Below are 15551 nucleotides of genomic sequence, written 5' to 3' on the forward strand. Positions count from 1 at the left end.
GCGCCACACATACACACACCCTCCCGGTCCTCCCGATGGCCAGTCGGTGCCTGCCGGTGAGCGTGGAAGTGTGGTCTGCCGCAAGCGGGCGGCAGGAGCGGGGCTGTCAGCATCAGCTTGTAGATGGTATTTTAAACTCGATGCGCTCTGAAACTACGTGGCGGCCGAGGAAAAAAAATACACATGCGTTAATCGCGTTAAAATAATTAGTGGCGTTAATTTTTTTTTTGCGTTAACGCGTTATTAACGCGTTAAATTGACAGCCCTAATATATATATATATACACATATTTGCACACATATTTTTATATACATTTTTTTTTTATATTCGGGCTTGTGGAAAACGGTATTTCGATCTCTGTCTGTACACACAAACTGGAAGATTGACAATAAAGTTGACTTTGACTTCTATAGTAACTTCTCAGCCAACCATACAATGCACACATACATAAAACAACAGTTTATAATCCCGTCTTTATCCTACAGCACTCATACGTGCGACAGCAAACAGACATGCACACAAACAATGTTTAAGACAGTTTTAAAAATCTAATGAAGTTGCAACGGATCTGAGGCACATTATTTACCTGTAGTCGACCGCACAGGTAGCGAGGTGAGTGTGGAGGACAGTGATGACGGCGGGGGCTGTGTATCCCAGAATGGGATCATCAATGACATCCAGAAAGTCCACCAGCTGTGACAAACAAACACAGAGTCAGCTGGCAGGCGAAACAGCCAAAGAAAAAACATTTTGAATTCGTCCACATCATTTAATTTGGTATGGTTTGCATTTTTCTGCACAACCCAAATGGTTTAACCAGAAGATAAAGCAGAACAAATTGCTGATAATAATAATTAGGCTGCAGGCTTATTGGGTAATTCAATTTGTCACATTAAATCAAACTTTACTGGCTATAATCATCTTTTGGAGCAAAAACAGGAAAACAATTCTAAATCTGGTGATTTAGCACTGGAGGGAACGCAGGCTGGTGTTACTGCACAGACAAGATAATGTTCATGTGACCAAGATCTCTGCATTCTTCTTTTGAATACTTCATTTCTAGATAGAAAGTTGTTGACTGTTCTGCATTATGATTGTCTGAAATATGTAGGGACAATATTCCCCCATTAGCACCTCTACAATGGCAACCAGTTGGATTCAGAGTTGATTTTAAGGCTGTAGACTTTGTTTTTAAAGCACTGAAAGGTTTAGCCCTGAGGTATATTGCTGCCCCTTTATCCTTGTCATGCTAGTTTAGCAAAAGCCACAGTTGCAAGCCCATTTTCAGAATATACAGTCGATTGCAAACTGCACAATATTATACTCCTCTGATGCACTCTGCTCCATTTCTGCAAGAGAAATAAGCATATCCCTCTCAACATCGCACTCCACATTCATACATTTTTATTTCTGCATGAAAGTGGAATGTCAAAAATGTGTGTATAAAAAGAAAATAATGCTTTTTCTGGCATCAAATCATTCCATCTGACATAAACGTTCACGAGAGCTGAAAATACTTCAGCTGTCTCTCTTTCCAAGTTTACAACTTCAGTGGCCAAGTAATCATGAAATATGTAAAACACCATGAAATGCCCAGACTATAAATAAAACAGAAAGTGAATGATACATTGCCAGTAACTGGTTGTGCAGGGAAGGAAATCAACACTATTGAGGAATAGAAAGATATTGAGAGACTCTACGGTCCATAAAGGCTTGTTTCTTTACGTTTTCTCATGCTGCTGCTCACCTGCTCATGCCAGCTGTGATTGGTCGGTGCCATGTAGTGTCTCATGGTGGCACCTTGAAGTCGAAGGGCAACTAGGAACTCCTGAAAGGAGAAATGTAAACATTGTTTCATTTCAAACTTGCACCAAAAGCAAAACCAGGTGTTTATAGAGTATGTACCTTAACACCCCTCTGTGGGTCCAGTGTGACTTTGATGGCTGTGGACAACATCTGTAACTCCCCCTCCTTTCCGCTCACACTGCTCACCCCCACCTCTGTGGGGTAGATGGTAGGGTCCAAGTGCTTTGGGGGATTGAATTTGGGTATTTCCAACCGCTGTGGGATGGGGGTGTCTTTCACCACTGCTGTGTTGGGGTAACAAACAAAGTTATGACCACGATGAACATTAAAAGAGCCATTCTGATGTTTCCATGTCAGTGTAACCTGCAGTAGATGGCGGTTGGTACGCCACAGTTATGAGAAACAGACTGAGTTAATCAATGTCCTGCTCTGAATGGGGCACAATGTCTTCTAATGTATTTTAGCCACCAAAATAATTTTAGTGTAAGCTATATAACAAAATGTCCTTGCTTTACCTCGCTGGAAGACAGATATACAGTCTGTTTCCAGCATGGAGCTGAATTTGTTAAATATATATACACTCTTAAAAGCCATCAGACTCCTGAAAAAGTGTTTTTACCTCCCAGAACACAGAAGTTACTGGTCTACTGATGCCCCAATTGTTTTTCTGTTTGTGTTATATTTTAACGTTTTATTTTGGATTCAATGCTCTTAAATATGTTTTGCTTCTGGCACGTTCACAGCAGTATAATGCTTCTTTTTTTTTTTATATGGAGAGTGGGTGTGTGTCGACTGCCCTCTATTGACTGTAATACACTGACACGGTACAAAATATAACCCCCAATTTAAAACTATCCCTCAACATTTTCTACATTGCATCCAATCTACCTGAACATTAATTAACAATCAAATGTTTGCAAACAACATAACAATGTTTACCTTTATGGTATAGCTCCACTCGTCGGCTCTCTATACAAAGGAAATTGAGATTGGGGTCGTTCTGGTGCTGCGCCACGCTGAATATCTTCCCCCCTTCCAGGTCAAGCACAATTTCCCCATGACTCTGGTCCTCCTGAAGCAATGAAATACAATTGAAATATATAAAAAAAGTCAAAGCAATCAAACATTGTTATGGACCAAGCCAGGTCAGTTTTTAGGTTGTGTAAATAAATCTCAGGTCCAGAAGTTGGGATATTGGGAGCCGCTTACCTTCTTGTCTGTTCTGGTTTGCAGGCGCCCTTTGCTGATGATCACAGTGAGGGAGAGGAGGCTGAGGTTGTGGTTGGGACGGGGAGCTTTTGTCTTTCCAGATGAATCACTGGCCAAGAAGAACTGAGGGTCGTCCTCGTCTGAATCAGAGTCTATGGTACAGAGAGAAGACATGTTAAGCTTGCTTAGTTAATAACAAATGTTTTGGCAGGTTGGTATTATATCTGTTTTGATGATGTTACATGATGTTTTTCCATCAAAGCAGTCAAACTCACCCAGTCTAAAGGCCGACTTGCAGAGCTGGAACTCTTCGTGGTGCTGGCGGCTGTGCTCGGGGCTGCTGGCGGAGGGGGGGGGCGGCTCCCACATCAACAGATCATTATTGATCCTTTTGGACAAAGGGGAGGGTGAGGAACAATAATGTTACTTCAGGTGCAGTATTCAAATATGAACAAACGTGGAAGGTATTTCTAACAAAACAGTCCTACATAAGCAGCTCAGAGGACAAGAGCAGTAAAACAAAAAACTTAACCAAATTCTGTGTTTAACGAACAATACAAATATATTCTCTTGAAGATAATATGTATAGAACATACTGTAATGTTGACGTACCTGTTGTAGAAGCTCTGGAAGGCCTGTTTGCTGGGCAGGAGGATGTAGGCCAGCGGCAGGTGGATGTCCACTGCACACTGACACTGAGCGACACACTGCGCCTGAAACTGACGCATCTCCTCGGGGTCGGCTGGAATCACCATCTAAAGAAAGAAAGGAAGTAGGAGGAGAGACGAGGAGGGATGAGTTTGGTCTGAAATTGTGATAAGATGGCTGATAAATAGATGTTCTTTGTGCGCACCTCCTCGGTCTCAAACATGGTGCGGTTGGAGGAGAACGGGGAGCTGGTTTTGTCGTTAATTTCACAGTGACTTTCGAAGAACGCGGCCCCCAGGTCACTGATGAGGTTCATCCCCCCCAGACCTGCTGCCGGGCCCTGAGGGTCCCCTCCACGCACACGCACCGATATCCTGCCCACAGGAAGAGCAAAGTGAGTGATAATGGCTTGTGGGACAGAAAGCATTTATATTTTGTCTCATTTCAAGAGCAAGAATGATTGATTTCACACGACAACTTTTCCTTTAAGAGAGCTTTGCTACTGTAAAGTGCTGATTTGGATTAGAAAGCTTTATTAATCTCCGCCAGGGAAACTCATTCGTCACTTAATGAACTCAGACACACATTCATACGACACAGCAGATACAAATACAGAGAACAACAAATACATATCCTATAAAGAGCCATTTGAGACATAATTAACATCTAAAAGAAGCTACATCTAAAGTCCACATATACAAACACAGTGTAATGGATGTCACTCAAGAAACAGAACATTTTCTAGATATCTCTCTCATATCGTGAATGATGTCTATTCCTCTCATAATAACCATGACTAACCTCGGTGAAGAGTCGCGGTTCTTCTTCACTCTGATAAAGGGGAAAGAGCCGCCCTCCCAGCCCTCGTATGACCCTGGGGAGACACAACACATCATTTCTCTGTCGGCATTAATTTATAAAGGAAGGGAATAACTGTAGCTTTTACAGCTTTTAATAATGAATTGTATTCTATAGAACTTCGTGCAACAGCGAAAACTAAAAGAGCTACTGTCAACCTTACATATGAAGCCCTTAGCTACATTGAAAACACATTGGATTGTCTCCGTCAGGCATTGGTCAGTGTACTGTCTCATGAATATTCAGTCAGCTACTGTACAGGGCTGTGTGTTTTCCCACCATGCAGGTCAGTGAAGGAGGCCTCCAGCAGCTGTGTGAGGCAGGGGGCCCACGGATCCCCGACCACAGGCTGCTCGCTCTGGAGGTCCGGGGCCTCCTGGTGCTTCAGCTCCAGCTCCGTCAGCTCCAGCACGAGAGTCTCCTGCCGCACTGCCCTCTGGGTAGGAGGGCGACGCTCAGGGAGGGGCCGCAGGTCGGGTATGGGGAAACGAAGCCTGAGGATGGCGTGTGGGGAGAGGAGGGAGAAGGAGGAGTACAGCTCGCTGCTCTGGGTCTGAGGAGAGAAAGGGAAAAACTTGTGAACAAGGGTTTTAAGATATGATTCGTTCACAGGGTTACAGAAAGTAGTCCGTTTTGTGGTAGTCACTATTTAAGCTTTACCTGCAGGCAGCAGCAGAAAAACTTATGAAAACTGTTTAACTGTACACTATATGAAGAACATTTTTACTACCTGTGAGACAGCTCTTCTTGATCTAAACCAACCAAAATCAGAAAAAAATAAGAACCCGAAACAACTTGAATCTGAACCAAAAAGTTCTTATTTTCTTTTACGGCAATGCTGTTCATGTTTGTGTCAATAAAAGCATTATTATAAAACGGACAAGTCAAATCAAGCAATCTGATTGGTTCTTAGCCGTGATATACTGAGCGTATACCACGGGTAGAATTGTAGTTACTTTTCACAACAAGTCAGTATCCCTCCGCGCCTGAGAAAAGCTGTATACAGTTGGGCAGAAAAGCAAACTTTTTAACTGGGACAAGAAAACAGCGGAGAAGTAACGGGGCAGAAACCCTCCTTTTTTTAGCATTATTCTATAATAAATATATTTATTGTTTTCAATTGTCAAGCGGACTGAACTTTGACGTATTCCTTCCTAAGCACTGTGTTTGCATGCATGTGTCTAATTTAGTTACTGTCTGATTACTGTATTTTTTAGGGCTCTACTTTTAAGTAAATATTTGTCCTTATGCTGAAATAAATGCATATAGGGTCCCACCTGCATGAGTCCCGGTGCAGCAGTGTCCGTGGGACAGTGGGCGAAGGCCTTGCTCAGGTTCCCCAGGCGAGTGAGGATGTCCAGGTCGAGCTCAGCGCTCAGCTCTGCCAGCTCCACCCGCACTACACTGTCCCGCCGCACCACTCGCTGTTTACCCTGCCAACACACACATCACACGCACATATGTGTTATGGGATAGATTGATATGTTTGTCAGTAACTATGTAACAATGGTTTTTAACTTGAACATGCACATATCAAGTCATGGTTGGCATGTGTGTATAAATACGTACTTTACGCATGTGTTTCTCAGTGAGGCCGTAGTGTAGTTGGGCACATGGTTTGGCTGCAGCTCCAACTGTGAACAGACCGGCTTTCTGGAACTGAAGCAGCTGAAAAAAGACAGAAAGACACACACTGTTCTCTCAAATCTCCCTTATCATCAGGGAAAGAGAACAACAACCATAAACTGCTTTCACAAAGCAGGAGCAAGTTGACTTAATTAAAAAATTACAGAGATTCCTTTTACATCCCTTCTACATGACATCTTTAATTACCAATGCTGGCTCCAGTCAAACATACATATCATTGATTGTAGTACAAAAGAAAGACAAAGAACATCTGTGACAGACTGTCTGATCTTATAATGACCATTTGCGATCGCTTACTGTTTATATGGTTTGATTATGGCTACATTGAAAATATAATGACCAAATATGGACAACCAAACAAAGAAAAAACCTTGGCATGAAGATGTATTTATGTTTAAAGTTTTAGAGTGAACACAGCCACAGTGAGCATCAGACAGACTAATAGAGGATATACCTCGCTGTATTGGGGCTTCCTGTCATCCCAGAGGCACTCTAACAGTTCCAGTCTGCTGAAGGAAAGGTCAGAGGTCACGGCCCGGTTGTGGCGTGACCCACTCCGCATCTCACAAGCAACCTGCACTGCTGCGCCTGTCACTCTGGGGAAGAGGAATCAAGGATAAGTAAAAAAAGACCTTCATCATGGTTTTTTGCATTTCAGAAAATAATTTGTTTATTGAGAAAGGGAAGTCTTTCAGTATCTTCAACTAAATCTTTAATGACATTTTCACCTTCCAAAAGCCGCTTGTTATATTAACACTTCATGTCAAAATAACCTTTCTATCTGTAATTGTTGTAAAAGAAAATCCTTTGGGAAGCTATGTCCACATAAATAACTCACAAAAGGCCAAAATGCTTTTCTACCTGAGATGGGATTGTGGGCAGGCCTTGGCGAAGCCGCCTCTCAGATGGTGGAAGTCCCTCTCGCTGAACATGCTGTCCTTAAAGAAGGCCAGCTCTCGGAAGAACACCCGAGACACCTGAGCCAACGAAGTGGCTTCGTCAGGATTAGAGGGCGGGTCCTCCTGCAGCAGGGTGAGGGTGAGCCCACCGAGTGTCAGACGCAGCAGAGCATCCGGCTTCAGCTGCTCCGCTCCGCTGTGGGAGCGTCCTGCAACCGAGAGGGTTAATGCTCAGTTTTTGGGTTAAAACGATACTTTGGGGGGAGTCTGATGGCATACATTCTGAAAAGAATATAAACAATCTGTCGGAAATGGTCATAAAAAATAAATAACTTTGAGGACAAACTACTACTTGATATGTCTGCGTCCTTCAAAGCTCAGCACTGCAGTGTTTTACCTCTGGTCCGGCCGCTTGCCTGGGGTAGACTCGACAGACAGCTCGCTACAGGATGCCCCCTAGGACCGTTCCCCATGCCCTGGCAGGAAGAAATACTAGTTGAAATCAGACTGCTTGAGATTTGATGGGTATATTTAAAACTCAAGGTCTGGCTGTTGTTCTCTGTGTTTTAGAACACACATAATACCATACGATATCTTGAGCTAAAACCCTTTGACGGCTGTACCTGTGCAGACAGTGATGCCGGCTGTGTGAAGCTGGACAGACTGTGTGTCGAGGACTCCATATCGCTGTCTGAGAAGTCGCTGCCAGAGCGCACAGACGTCACGCTACTGCTCATTCCAGCAGGAAACATGGAGAAAAACATCTCTGCAGGTACACACACAGACACAGAGTGACAAGGTAAATACTACAATGTCACACTAACACTTCAGGGTAGGTGGCTGAAGGGTAATGGGCGTCAGGATTGTTAAGGTCATTTCCAGATCCCCACTACTTGACAATCAAGCTTCCTATCTTTGAGTTGTTTTATATACTGACAGACTAAAACAACTTGAATACGTCAATAAAACTTTTGGCTTGCAACAAATAAATGAACATGTTTGACAGCAATATTGACATCAGGCACGATCAGCTCATTCTAAATTCTGCTGAATATCAAATCAAATTCCTCATCGAACAGACAGCCATCAACTGACTGGCTGCACTTTGCACTGCTGCAGGCAGTATGAGGTGATTATGTATCTCAGACATATTTCATATCATATATCTCAGACAGTTTAGAAGTGGACTTTTGCTTCCCTCAGTACCTCCATTCTCCTGGCAGGTGACGTAGGGGTCCAGGTCGGGCTCAGTTTCCCACTCTCTGTCTCTGGGACTGGAGCCCAGCTGCTTACTGAGGTCCTCCTCAATCAGACGCAGGTCATCTGAGTCCAAGGGCCGACTGAGGGCTCCATCACACTTAGTGTCTGTCCCTGAGGGGGAGGGGACAGACAAACATATTTATGAATGTGTGAGAGAGGAAGGGATTAGAGTGGGACCTCACACTCATGAGGAATTTACAGATGTGTGTGACCCTCCAAGTCTGAACTACAGAGGAAACAACACACACTTATTGTCTCAGAGTCTTTCTGTCTCTTTATTGGTGCTAAAGCCTGAGGGCGTTAGCGATAGTAGTACATGATAAGCAGTACATTTGTTGTTTTACTTAGTGACTGCATGCATGAATGTAGGCATCATTTGTACATTTTACTCGTCGTACAAGTGGAGAAGCAGGTATTTGCTATGTCGTTTGTGAACAGAGAATCACTCGTTTAATCATAACAGGCCCTATCATGACCTGACAAAACTCTGACTGATTCTTTAAATCAGCCAGTTCAAGCTGATCCTCTTTTAAATCATAGGGGCAAATCACTTATCTTGTTACGTTCCATAAGTGCCTGTCAAAATGTAACATAACTTATATAATTTAAACAATACAAATTTAACATCATCATTTTTGGAGGTTGGAAACAATCATATACCGGTACATATATTTGTGAAACCTAATTTGTATTTCCGACAGCATAGAAATACAAGGTTTAAAAAGAAAGCACATGCGTGAAAAAAAAAAGGCACAGCATTCCCTCCTCTGTTGCTCTCCCTGAGGTTTCTCCCATGTTCCCCTTTAAACTGTGGGTTTTCTCCAGAAGTTTTTCCTTGTACGATGTGAGGGTCTAAGGACAGAGGGTGTCGTATTGTCATACTGATATTCTGTACAAACTGTGAAGTCCACTGAGACAAATGTAACATTTGTGATATTGGGCTATATAAATAAACATTGATTGATTGATTGATTGATTGATTGATTGATTGATTGAAATGTTGGCTGTGTGTCACAGCACTGAAATACAGTCCAGAGCCTATTTCAAGAAGAGATTGAAGGGCCATCTACTAATGACCATGTACCCTTGTGAACTGTGAACCCTAATTTAATTGTATCTCATGCTTTGTACTGGTGGGTGTCTTGTGCACTCATCCTTGGCTGAGATTGATATTGAAAGTGGATGACATTGTTGATGATGTTGGAGATTGTTGATGATATTGGTGATGTTGTTAATGTTGTTAATGATGCCAGGACTTATGTCTTGAATGTTGTTGTATTGTTTTAAGTGTCGGACCCCAGGAAGAGAAGCTTTTGTCAAGAGCAATAGCTAATGGGGATCCTAAATAAACATAGACAAACATAAAGCACTGTACCGGTGTCTATGCAGAGGGCTGCCAGCAGGTCTGTCAGGTGGGTTATTTGATCTGGAGACAGCAGCATGTGGACACAGCCCACCTTGCCGTCTAACTCAAACTGAGGAACAGAGAAACACAGACAGGTGAGGAAGTCAATATGAGAGAGCAGATGCATTAGTAATCCTTCAGGATGTAACAGAACAAACACACACACCTTTGGTCCAGGCAGCATGTCGTTCTGTTTGATCTTGACGGTGGTCTCGATGAAACCGGAACAGCTTCCTATGAGCAGCGGCTGAGACGGAGGGCAGGGAGTGGATTTCAGGGTCTTCGGCTTCTCTTCATCTTCCTCCTCATTATCAACTCCTTCTTCATCTTTTTCCTCTTCTTCCTCCTCCTCCTCTTCTTCTTCTTCTTCCTCCACCTCCTCCTCTCCTTCACTTGCCATTGCTGATTCAGGGTGTTGCCGCTTAAGAGGACCCTAAGAAAGAGTTTTTCTGGTTATAAATGATATGTTTACTTTTTATATTGATATAAATTGTGTTGCGTTTCTCCAAGTTAACAAGACTCTACGTTCCCTTTTTCACAAGACAGATGTAAATAGTGATTACTTTGAAAGAGTAGCAAGTGAGTAAAGTTACTCTCCATCATTGTGGGATTAAGAAACGGGTTTATCAAGGTCTAAATAGCTGGAGATTTTTAGTTATCTTTGTTTACTTTGATCCACATCATCGTTTTCTTAAGAATCATTCTTTAATATTTGTTGTTTTTAGTTAGTCAAATCTTTCATGATTCTTCTAAAATGTAGATGAATAGATCAATTATAAACTTACATAAATAAAATAGTGAAATAAATAATAAAATAGATACAAAGATCACACATAAAGAATAATCAGCAGTCACCTGTACTGTGCCGGTGCTGTCGTAGAACAGCTGCACGGCGCTCAGCTGGAGGATCTTGTGCAGGAAGGCGGGCGGCTGGTGGATGTCCACAGGCACGGTCGTCTGACTGGCTGGATCTCGCACGGCCTCATCAAAGTACTCCAGCCTGGAGAACCATGGAAACAAACACAGAAATGGTTTAGTCCACGGTCAAATTTCTCAGTGCAAACGGGAAAGAGTCCCACCTGCATTGTGACAGCAAACAAAATGGTTTATGGTAATGTGATTTCGTTATTTCGAATGACTTAAAATTCCCTTTGGTGCATTGTAAGGACATTGTATTTAGGTTTTAAACAAATATACCTGAAAAAGATCAGATAGCACTTTCACTGTAACATGCTTCAACGGACTCAAAACAGTTGTTCTGTAAAAGCATTCGAGAGGACGTAGCCCTCTGTTTACTGACCCCAGATCAACAGCCTGAGCAGCTTTGACAACAAGCCACAAAAACAACAGCGGGACAGTGACACACTTTACAAAATGGAATCACAGTCATGTGGCTTCAACAGAAATAAACATAGCAGTGGCTAACCGGTGTTTTATGTCTTGTAATTGCATGGTTGAGGAACCTTTGACACCATTTGTTCCCCATCATATACATTACACCGTAGGAGTAGTGTATATGCTCTGACATTAAACCTTTTGAATCGCTGCTGTTGGGTTTCAACAAACAGAAATATCCACATTAAAGAGGTTCAGCCTGCTTTTTGAGGTATTTCCCTTTTTAACACTCACAGGAGGTTGCTTAGATGTCTTTCTGTGATCAGTAATATTGGAACTCTCCTACATCAGCACTTACTGTATAAGAAAGAGGGAAGGCAAAAAATGAAGCCAAGCATTAGAGGTAATCTTCTGTCTGCTCATCAGCAGATAAGGAGAAGAGGCCTCTGCTCAGTCGTAAACTTGCACTCCTTGGCCTTGTCTTGTCAAACAGCCTCAGCGTGAAGCACTTTTTAAACAGGGTCAGTATTGACAACGTCAGTCACCTGAAGAGACTTTTATCAGTAGCTACAAAGGACTGCAGGCTGAACGTAGTAAGGTGTCGTCAATATGGGATGTTAGGGAGGCCGTAACCTTCACATTGATGAAAATGTTGCGACAGTTAGTTAACTGGTAGTATGACTAAAAACCAAATCATGACTTATGCAATCATTTATAGAAATAAATGATGTTTCCAATAATTGGATGTAATTCACTGCATGTTTGACACAACCTCTTAACAAATGTCAACTGGAGCTGCAGGGATTAGTCGAGTTCATGTTTTTAGACTTAAAATTGAGCACTAACTATTTTGTTTATCAATGAAGTGTTGTCTCTGGCAGGAAAGGCTGTATTCATTACAAAGCTGTGAGGATATGAATCTGGAAGCTTTTATTTGTATGATGGGAAACATTTAGAAAGTAATGCTGACAGTTAGGGCTGCAGCCAGTGTTGGGAGTTATGCTTTTTGTCTACCGGCCACTGTGACTGGCGGGCATCAGACGTACCAGGTACTGAGCAAATAAAGAGAATCCAGCAGCCACTTGCAGGACTTCACCATCATTTAGGAAGTGCTAGTTTAAAGGTTCATCCCGAGTAGCTTCTTTGATATCCTATTGTCAAAAGGGCTTAACGGTCTGTTTCCCCCAATAACAAGGGCTGAAGGGCCAACACTACATCGTGACCCAACAGAGAACTAATGGGCAAGAGTTTGTGTTATATTAACAAATAGACAATTAAGAATTTTAAAACACAAAATAAAAGGACACAAATTATGAAGGAGGTGAAATAATGAAAACATGTTTTGTTTTCTTCTCTGCAGCTTATTTGAATGTTGAAAAAGGAGCTAGGACGTACCGTTTGATGTGCATCTCTAAGGCCACGCCTGTTTCCAGGTCCAGGGGCTGGTGCTCGATGCGAACGATAGTGTCTATGAAGGTGACTTTAATACGACGAAGGACTGGAAACACAGATGAGATGAGAGACAGACAAAGGTTTATCAGCACTGAACTGTTGAATAAGCTCTTCTTGTGTGTGCTCAGATTGGTTATTTAATTGAAGAATATTCCCACCAATTGACATTATCACCGTGGGGAAACTTTGATATCGGCTTTCACGACTTCGCTTCATCGCAGAGTTTGGGAACAAACAGATTTGACTTACCTGTCTCAATGGTTTGTGCAAACATCTCCAGCCCCTCCAGCTGGGGTGGGGGCTCCTCTGAAGCCTCCGGGGGGTCCTTCAGGCACTCCTGAGCCAGCTGCATGCTGGAGGTCATGCTTGATGACCAGCCTTGAGAGTCCCATCCCCCACCTGCTAACAAACCACATGGGGATTTAGTGATGTCTTGCCTTTGACAGAGAAGTAGTGTAAATGACATGTTTGCAAACATAAGTTAACTCCATGGGACATAATGTTTTATAATTAACATTAATAAATTGCATAACATTTAGTTATTGTCATTATGCTGCTTTCAAATCCGTGTGTCAGTGCTGTACGATACCAGTCACCTCTGTGGAAACATTGGAATAACTGCCTTTTTTTATTTAAACTTTTCTTTTTTTTAAATGGACCAAGAGTCTCTTTAAATAAAGCTGCTGATGATGAGGATTGAAATAATCGATGATTTAAAAATATATGTATTTGTTTAATTTTAATTTGTAAATGAAAAGGATTAATGAATTATTGTAAGCATACTAAATCTAAAACAAATGTTTTCAACTATAGCTTAGTGTTTAAAAGAAATCAGAATATTCAGTACATGAACTTTGAGCCTATCTGCAACAAAGGGATGCTTTGTTTAAAATAGTAATAGTACAGTAGTGAGGTATTGCTGTTGTGAAAAATGGCCACAAATTAATCAAGAGCTTTGAATGTACCTTTTCTTTAAAAAATTAAAGATAAAACAAGGTGAGTAATTGATATCTAAGAATGATAATGTTGTGGGTGAAGTATTTCTTAAAGCAAATTACAATGATTTAAATTACTCAAATGTTAGGATTTGAAGTGTTCTCTTCTTCATATATTACTTTTAAATTGATTATGTTGGGGTTATGAATGTTTTGATTTGATCATGCCACTTTGAGGTCTGTTCTCTATTTTCTGACAATTTATTAAAAAAAGGTAAATGTATATAGTTCATATCAGCATATTATTATCAACACATTACTGGAGTAGTTGTCAGTGGTTTGATTATAAGAACAAAAAGGTCTGGACTTGAAGTCCAATGATCTTTCTTGGATCATCACTTACATCCTGTTGTTTACATTTTTTTGTAATGTACCTAAATAACAGATCTTACCAAAGAGCCACTTATTTATACTCAGCTGCATAACAAGAGCTCTACACCAAGAATGGTTTGGGAGAACAGTAATAAAAACATGGACAAAGTAAGTCTTTTGGACCACACTTGATTAGACAATCCCTGGAAGAACCCCTTAGGCAACAACATGTGGCTAACAGATCCACATTTAGTGTCAAAAGAAGAGTCACAGGTTGACTCAACAAGTTGCTTCTCAGTGAACTTACTGGTCCTGTACTTGGGTCGACACGTTATCTGGAGACCAGAAACCTCTAAAGTGCAGTGATCAGTCAGGAGAGCTTGCCAGGGTATGGTCACTGTTATGGTGTTCACAAAGCCATCCACTATCTCCAGAGGAGCCCCAAGAGACTCCAAAAGCTCATTGACCGCCTGTGGTAGAGAGGAAGCAGTGATAAGAAAGACAAAGTGAAAATAAATCTGAAATCCATATCATCTTATCACTCTTTATGTAGACTTAAGCAACGGAAGTGAACAGTAAACATGGCAGGGGGGGTTATCCATTCTCAATGTTAGAAACTAGATAGACTTGAAGTGCATCTGGTGATATGTTTCTCATGAATGTGTTTCCTCGAAGAAATGCGAGCTAGGTTCAGAGTGACGTTACAGATTGTTGTTGAACTCGAGTGCAGTTGCGAAACAATCAAGGGTGCATGAGCCCGACAAAAACACGATGCCTGCTGATGTGGTGCAGGGTTGACAGCCACCTATCTGTAATAAAATCTCACCCAGACATCGAGGTTGATTTCCTTGATGACACCGCTGCCGTTGTACAGGTCCAAACCCAGCTGGTCCAAGCTCAGTCTTTCCTGCAGAAAGTGGCCGAGGTAGTGCTGTAAGAGGTACCGACAGGCCCGCTTCTTGATCGAGCCTGACCAGGGGAAAAGCCAGCGAGACATAGGGCCAGAGAGAGCGGGGAAAGGGAGCAAAGAGGTGGCGGAGGAGAACCAGTGCGAGTACAGTCCTCTGGCAACTGCATAACAGACTAACACAAAGTGAGCAAAAACAAGGAATGAGCCACAGCTAGCTGCAGGGGGCTAAGGAAGGGGTAGCTCGTAACTCTCCTCACGGCTTGACACAACAACTCGGAAATCCTTTGTGGCAGGATCTACGAGAATCCCCTGCGACTTAACGACACGTTACTCCTACTGTCTGCCTCTGTCTCGACTCGTATTTTTGGTGTGTTTGTGTCGAATCGGAGCGACAGGTCCCGTTGTTGCGTATCTCTTGTTTCAGGGTTGTTTATTGTTATCCCACGCCAACTGATGGTATGGTGAACGTACCTGCGTCACGGTGACGAAGCGCAGAACCCGGAAAAGAAAGATGACACCCGACGTAACCTGGGCGCCATCTTTGTAAGGTATATTTTTTAAATATCTAAAATAACCTTTTTAAAACATATTTTATTTTGTATTATTCCAACATGAACGTTTATTATGATTTGGATTAATTTTGGGTTCATTATATTTTAGATGTATTTACAGCTCAATCTTTTTTTTTTTTTTTAAATTGACACTAAAACCCGAGGCATATCATCATGTTTTCTTTTCCGAAAACATTACTAGTTATTAACAGAGCAGTTGATGGTAGCTGGGAAGCTTAATAATGCCATTATGCCTTAAAATAT

General features: G+C 42.0%; 1 protein-coding gene across 3 annotated transcripts; it reads right to left on the reverse strand.

Moving 5' to 3' along the window:
- Window positions 1-539: 539 nt before the first annotated feature.
- LOC104956023 (autophagy-related protein 2 homolog A-like) lies at window positions 540-15275 on the reverse strand. Of its 3 annotated transcripts, none has more exons than XM_010783454.1 (24): window positions 14653-15275; window positions 14134-14296; window positions 12769-12921; window positions 12463-12565; window positions 10588-10732; window positions 9899-10165; window positions 9703-9802; window positions 8274-8438; window positions 7691-7833; window positions 7465-7543; window positions 7030-7276; window positions 6623-6764; window positions 6091-6189; window positions 5799-5954; window positions 4801-5074; window positions 4465-4537; window positions 3869-4037; window positions 3628-3770; window positions 3291-3403; window positions 3016-3167; window positions 2746-2878; window positions 1906-2087; window positions 1748-1828; window positions 540-693 (listed from the first exon to the last, which is right to left on the reverse strand). In XM_010783454.1, the coding sequence occupies exons 1-24, from the start codon at window positions 14821-14823 to the stop codon at window positions 583-585; spliced, it is 3564 nt and encodes a 1187-aa protein (XP_010781756.1). In that variant the 5' UTR covers window positions 14824-15275; the 3' UTR covers window positions 540-582. The 3 variants fall into 3 exon arrangements, with proteins under 3 accessions (XP_010781756.1, XP_010781754.1, XP_010781755.1); XM_010783452.1 differs by having other exon boundaries at window positions 1906-2090; XM_010783453.1 differs by having other exon boundaries at window positions 1906-2090; window positions 12769-12918; window positions 14653-15274.
- Window positions 15276-15551: the final 276 nt, after the last annotated feature.

Source organism: Notothenia coriiceps, unplaced genomic scaffold, assembly GCF_000735185.1.
Source record: "Notothenia coriiceps isolate Sejong01 unplaced genomic scaffold, NC01 NC01_scaffold00025215, whole genome shotgun sequence".
Classification (NCBI taxonomy): Eukaryota; Metazoa; Chordata; class Actinopteri; order Perciformes; family Nototheniidae; genus Notothenia; species Notothenia coriiceps.

Excerpts from the sequence above, each read along its gene's own strand:
- LOC104956023 (XM_010783452.1), bottom strand. The coding sequence starts at position 14,823 with ATGTCTCGCTGGCTTTTCCCCTGGTCAGGCTCGATCAAGAAGCGGGCC. Across the intron at positions 6,765-7,029 it reads TGCCCACAATCCCATCTCAG|AGTGACAGGCGCAGCAGTGC; the intron begins GTAGAAAAGCAT and ends CCTCTTCCCCAG. Across the intron at positions 5,955-6,090 it reads CTGAGAAACACATGCGTAAA|GGTAAACAGCGAGTGGTGCG; the intron begins GTACGTATTTAT and ends GTGTGTTGGCAG.